This window comes from Nymphaea colorata, unplaced genomic scaffold (genome assembly GCF_008831285.2).
Source record: "Nymphaea colorata isolate Beijing-Zhang1983 unplaced genomic scaffold, ASM883128v2 scaffold0330, whole genome shotgun sequence".
Classification (NCBI taxonomy): domain Eukaryota; kingdom Viridiplantae; phylum Streptophyta; class Magnoliopsida; order Nymphaeales; family Nymphaeaceae; genus Nymphaea; species Nymphaea colorata.
Window position 1 is genome coordinate 26,676 of NW_022204836.1, and position 6,000 is coordinate 32,675.

The 6,000-nt window shown below is 50.2% G+C and overlaps 1 protein-coding gene and 1 pseudogene across 1 annotated transcript; one reads left to right on the forward strand and one right to left on the reverse strand.

The window, feature by feature from the left end:
• The first annotated feature begins 1,059 nt into the window (after window positions 1-1,059).
• LOC116244805 (uncharacterized) lies at window positions 1,060-1,725 on the forward strand (annotated as a pseudogene).
• Window positions 1,726-2,238: 513 nt separating this feature from the next.
• LOC116244806 (uncharacterized) lies at window positions 2,239-3,697 on the reverse strand. The gene is made up of 3 exons (XM_031616664.1): window positions 3,578-3,697; window positions 2,756-2,998; window positions 2,239-2,637 (listed from the first exon to the last, which is right to left on the reverse strand). The coding sequence occupies exons 1-3, from the start codon at window positions 3,695-3,697 to the stop codon at window positions 2,239-2,241; spliced, it is 762 nt and encodes a 253-aa protein (XP_031472524.1).
• Window positions 3,698-6,000: the final 2,303 nt, after the last annotated feature.

Genomic DNA, 6,000 nt, shown 5'->3' on the forward strand with positions numbered 1-6,000 from the left:
CGCGGGCCTGCGCGGTGCTGGCGGCCTACATGATGAAGAAGTACAGTTGGTCGCTGAGCAAGTGCCTCGAGTTCATCAACCTCAAGAAGGAGGGCCTGGAGATACGCAACAACTACCTGGCGCAGATGCAGGACCTGGAGAAGCGCATGATGGCAGAGGGGAAATTGTCCAACTCCTGGAACGAGATCAAGAACGAAGAGGATCTCATACTCGCCAACACCTACTACAACTCCAAGAGGAACGAGAACAAGCCTGCGGTGAACTCCAGCAAGAAGATCAGCAGTAAGAAAGTAACCTGGAACGAGAAGTTGGTGCAGAGGGGCAGCAACATGTCGGCTACTTTGGGCGGGAAGGGCAAGGAGGAACTGCCGTCCCCGCAATTCAAATTGCGCTCCATCCTCAAGGGCGACCAGGACGAGGAGAAAGAGGAATTCGCCAGCGACGATGGCTTCCAGAAGGAGAAGCCGCTTCCCCCCGACGACAGGTTCATCAGCACCATCAACGGCAACATCGTCCACGTCACCGTCAACAACTTCATCAATACTGATAAAAAACCACCTGCAGAAACCCCAGTGAAGGTCTACAACACTCGTCCCTTCTCCTCTGACGCCAAGGATAGGGAGAAGAAGGGAACCAATCCGCCCGCCCAGTCCAAGCTGTTCCCTTACGATTCCGGCCTCTCCACCACTTTCAAAACCCATATGAGATGAAGATGATCGGCAAGATCGGCAACAATACCAGCAAGCCTCCAAGAAGAAGGAGGAAATTCGCAATCCCATCATGACCTACGAAAGGCCCACCTCCGCCAACATCAATCCCGATAAGAAGAAGCCGACCACGCCTTCCTCCAACCCGACCAAGCCGGCAATAGCAACAACCGATCGCTGAGAAGCTGGGTTACGATATGATGATCACTGGGTCAGGCTCCACCAAGAAAAGGTATCCCTCTTCCAATCCAAAGGAAGATTCCTTCAAATGGAAGTGATATTTTTTCTTGCAGGACAGCATCCCAGCCATACCATACATCCATTTTTAAATTATTTAAGTTATAACATTTCGATGAGTCAATACGGCAAGGCCGAGTACTGGTAGGACCGCTACAACAGGTACCCCTTTCCCCATTCAGGGATCCAGAGCCCTTCGACTGGTACCAGCGTTTCAGTGGTCTAAAGGACATCATCACTACCCACGTGGACAAGGGTCACAAGGTGCTCAACGTGGGGCGGGCAACTCCCGGCTCAGCGAGGAGATGTTCGAGGAGGGATACACCCAGATCACCAATATCGACATCTCCAACGTCTGCGTCAAGGCCATGAAGGAAAAATACAAAGAAAAACCAGAAACTTTCAAATACCTCCTCATGGATGCACGCGCCATGGACTTCCCAGAAGCCTCGTTCGATGCAGTCATCGATAAAGCCACCATCGACTCAGTCCTTGTAGTTTATATCCTATCCAGTGCGGTTAAAATTCAACAGCCAATGCCACGAAGATGATATCTGAGATCCACCGTGTGTTGGGGAAGAACGGAGTGTACGTTGCGGTGTCATACGGTCAGCCTGAGTTCCGTTTGAGTTACCTCTAAAAGCCTGAGTACGAGTGGAGCGTGAAGGTGCAGCAGGTGGCTAAGCCGACGATCGCCTCTTCGATTTCGATCGCTTCTGACGAGAAGGAGACCCCCAACGTGCACTATGTGTATGTCTGCAGGAAGGGAGATAAGCATTGATTGAATGATCAATTATCATCGACGTTTTAGAGGAATGCTAGGCAGGGGATAAATGAAACTACTAGAATAATAAGCTTGGGGATGAAGGAATGGAGGGTTATGAAGAGATGCTGGATTTCAATGCTCATAATTGCTCTATGATTGGTATGTATGCATGTGTGTGTTGGTGATGCGATTTTACGTTTCAAAAATCACTATCATCGTCATCCTCATCCTCGATTTCCTCTCCGGAGCCTTCCTCCTCTTCCTCTTCCTCCTCGTTGTCGTTCTCCTCCGACTGTTCCTCGCTGACCTGCTTCTGGTTGCCCTTGCCTGGCGGTTGCTGCTCCTTCCGCGAGTTGCCCCTCGTGAAGACTCTCTCCTCGGGCTATTGCTCGATTGGTCCGTCCAGCTATTCGTCGCCTCTGAAGGCCTTGATCTCGTCGGCCTTCTGCTTCTCCCTGATCTTCTTCAGCTCCTTCTGAGCCTTCTTCAGCTTCTCCTCCTCGATCCTGTTGAACGCTCCAGCTAGTTCTACAGGTAGTCCAGGTTGCGGTACTTGTTCACGTAGGTTTCCTGCAGGGAGGCAAGTTCCTGTTCCAATCTCTCGTACTCTTCCATGAAGGCAGGCTTGACTGTGACCAGATTTCTGTATCTTTTTTCGCTGCGTTCCAATTCTGCGGACTTCTTCTTCAGTTTCTCCTCGAGTTGCCTCTGTTCGTGCTCCATGTTGGCGACGTACTTGGTCATTTCCCTGGTGTTTTCGTCCTGCTGTTGGATGATGGTCTTGATGCAGGACTCGATGTAGGCCTGGTCGTTGCCGTCACTGACTCCGTTCATACCGTCGAGGAACTCCAGGGCCTGCAGTCTCACCTTGCGGAGGTCCGGCTCGCGAGCCACTGCGTCGTACAGTCTGGCTCCCAGCTCGCAGATCTAGTTGGAGAGCTGTTTGTGCTGTTTGAGGTTGGCCACCTTGGCGGGAGGGTGAAGGCAGCAGCCTATTCCTCTTCCGTGGCTTTGGAGGTGGAGGCCTGAGTGAGGTGAGGGTTACCTTGTAGAGGACTGAGGTGATTTTGAGTATTTCTGCAACTGCTTCTGAGTCTGCCTGGTAGAGTTTCTTGGCGTTGAGTTTGATGCGAGCCTTGACTGCGAAGAGGTTGACGACGGTCCTCATGAACTCGACCCTATCCTTCTCCTCGTTGATGTCATCGGAGATATCGCTCTGCGGGTCGTACTTCTGCGCCAGCCAGTAGAGGATATCGGCCACCAGCTCGAAGTTGGGCCGTGAGAAGTTCTAGAGCGAGACGATGCGGCTGTAGTTTAGCGATCGCAGCATTTCGCATAAAGAACGGCATTATCTGTACGACATCTTTCAAATTTAAATAAAATCAATGATATCATCAGGGTGGATATTATAAGGAGGGGGGAGGGGGGAATGGTGGGTGGGATTGTGATGTATGATGGATGATGATAGAATGAGGATTGAAATGTCACTAATTGGTGGAGATGATGTCGTCCTTGTCTGCGACCATGATGGCAGAGGGAATGCGGGTGTTCTTGTTGCGCTAGTGTCGGTTCAGCCAGTTGTTCATTCTTGGCTTGCAGGCCACCGTGCTTGCCAATTTATACTCTAGTTCCTCGTCATGAACATGGATCGGCTCGCTTTTGGCTATTCCTTGGGTCTTGTGTGGTGAGGAGTGGGCGTGAGTGGCTATTTGGAGTAAATGGCATGCGAGCTGGAGATGTAGAGGCAGGATTAGCTGGAGTTGTCGAGAGAGTGCGACTGCTGGCTCCACCTGCTGGCCCGCCGGTGGTAGTCCAGCACGAACTCGAAGCCTTCCGCGCACTTATCCTAGCGTAGACTGTACTTCACCGGCTTGGCGAAGAAGTGTCGGTAGTCTTTGAGGGATTTATTGCCGAAAATGTAGTGGACTTTCTCCCTGATGGCCAGTATCTCGTCGATGAATCCCTTCGCCTCCTTGAACTCGGGCATTCTGTAGACTTTCCTCCCCTCCTTCCCCCCTCTCTTACCGATTTCTCCTCTTCCTCGATCACGATCCTCCAATACTCCTCCTACTGTTGCGCTTCCCTCATGAGTGCATCATAGAGCACGGCTACGTCCTTGCTGACGACGAGGGTGGTGTAGATGAGTATGCCGAGCAGGTCGTTGACGAAGTATCTGCCGAAGCGATGCAATTGGAATACCAACTGTCCTAGCGTTTTGGCGTTGTTCATCATGGTCCAGCGCAGGGAGGAATCTTGGTTCTGCTGTCCTCGGCGGATCATAGTGAAATAGCTCTCGTGGTTTTGCACCATTTTCAACAGGTAGCAGCAGTAGGGCTAGAGGACGTTGGAGATTATTTCCTTCACTGCTCCCTTGTCGCTCTCGTGCTAGAGATTGGTCTTTCCTGGGGTGCGTTTCTCCTTGGAGCCGGAGAGCTCGCGAATGTAACTGTAGATCTTGTTGATGCTGCTGGACCGCTTTTTTTGCCGTTGATCAGACTGGGCAGGTCTTCCTTGAGCACCTTGGTCAGGATGCGTCTGAAGGCCGATTCCATATGTTCTCCCACTTTTTCCTCCTGGACGAAGCGGCGAAACAGCATCGACATCACTGCTAATTTTTTAGCTATTGAGTTTAGCGTCTGTTATTACTATTGGTTATCCAGAGTCTAAGCCACGAGGGTGACTTTAGCTGCTTTTTCCTATGCGGATGAGGGTGAGGAATTGAAGCACAGAATTTAGCTAGTGAGGGCGTCGACCATTTCCGGGAAGGAGTCGAGCGCTGACGGCGAGAGTATCTTCCCCTGGAAGTGATACTTGTGCAGGATGTGTGAGATTTGTTTGAGGGATGCAGTGCGATTGGCAGTTCTCATTATAATCATATATTTCATCCTACGCAATCACTAGATTAGCAGATCATTGATCGTCGTCAGGTGGGCGCCGATGACGCTCTCCAGCAGCAGCTCGCATTCCCGCTCCACCAGTTGCAGGTACGCCAGGCCCATCACCTTCTTGTTCATCACCTCGCGACTGATGTTCTTCTAGTCGCGGGTCAGCAGGTGGCGGATCAGCGTGTGCTCGAAGGGGAAGTCTTGCGGGTGCAGTTCCATGTATTCATCAGGAAAGTGTAGCGGCGGGTGATGGAGAGGTACAGGAAGTCTTCCTTTATGCGGAACTTAGCCAGAGCCATGAAGTATATCTTGTTGAAGTCATTATGTTTAGCTGCAGGAAGACACTGATCACCTTGTAGAGGTAGTTTTCGTTGGAAAGTCCCCTCCTTCGTCCTACACTCTCGCCCCTCTTCCTAATGGATCGCTTTGGTCAATTTGTTCAATTTTGCCTTTTTTTCAGCCTTGCGAATATATAGATTTTTGATGATATATGCGGGGAACATCTACTTGTTGAGTCCTTCAGTGTGTAGGAAATACTCGAAGACATGCGTATAGCCGTCGTAGACGATGGATTTTATCTTTCCACTTCTTCGATGATGAACTGGCAGCACTTGAACACGTTGATCTTGATGTCTCCGTAGTCGACGGTATCGATGTTGGGGTAGTTGTCGCCGTCGCTGATCAAGGACTGGAGCTTTACCTTCACCCGCTATATCACTTTTTATATGATGTTTTCGTCGTATTTTTACTACATTAGGATCTACCTGCACTTCCTGTCCAGGTGGCCCTGGGTGGTGTAAAGTTGCTCCACGTTGAGTGGAAATTTGAAATTGATGGATAGTGAGCTGAGCAGCCTCAGGTAGAGACAGGTGTTCTCTTTTCCGATCTTGAGCTTGCAATTCTCGTCCAATTCAACCCCAGGAAGAGGATGAAGGTCTAGAAGATGTAATACTCCTCCTTGTGGCACACGACTTGGCTCAAGAAGTAGAGCATGCGTAGGTAAAGATCGTTTTTCTTTATTTCTCCGTAGCCGATCTTGAAGTAGTGGAAGAGAGGGATGATGAGGTTGATTAGCGGTTTTCGTGGTTGAAATAGAGGTGGTAGGCGTAGGTGTAGACTAGGGATATGATCTTGGTGAGGCTCTTCTGGCGAGAGAGGGCCAGCTTGCGATTGTTCTTCTTCTTCATCAGCATCTTCCGCAGCTCTTCCTTGAGGATGTGGATGTTTTGGCTGATGTTGCTCTATATGAGCTCGAAGAGGTTCTTATTGTTGGTCAGCTAGTCACTCAGCTTCTACAGCTACATCAGCAGTTTCTTATTCTAGGAGGTATACTCGAAACGGTGGTTCAATTTGTTCAGCAGTTTGTCGCTGAGGTTCAGATCATTCAGGAACCTTCGCTTATCCT

Bases quoted from the DNA above. Each gene is read 5' to 3' on its own strand.
- LOC116244806 (XM_031616664.1), bottom strand. From the start codon at position 3,697: ATGCCCGAGTTCAAGGAGGCGAAGGGATTCATCGACGAGATACTGGCC. The intron at 2,999-3,577 runs GTGAAGTACAGT...GTCTCGCTCTAG, and splicing joins GACACTTCTTCGCCAAGCCG to AACTTCTCACGGCCCAACTT. The intron at 2,638-2,755 runs GTAACCCTCACC...CTCTCCAACTAG, and splicing joins TCACCTCAGTCCTCTACAAG to ATCTGCGAGCTGGGAGCCAG.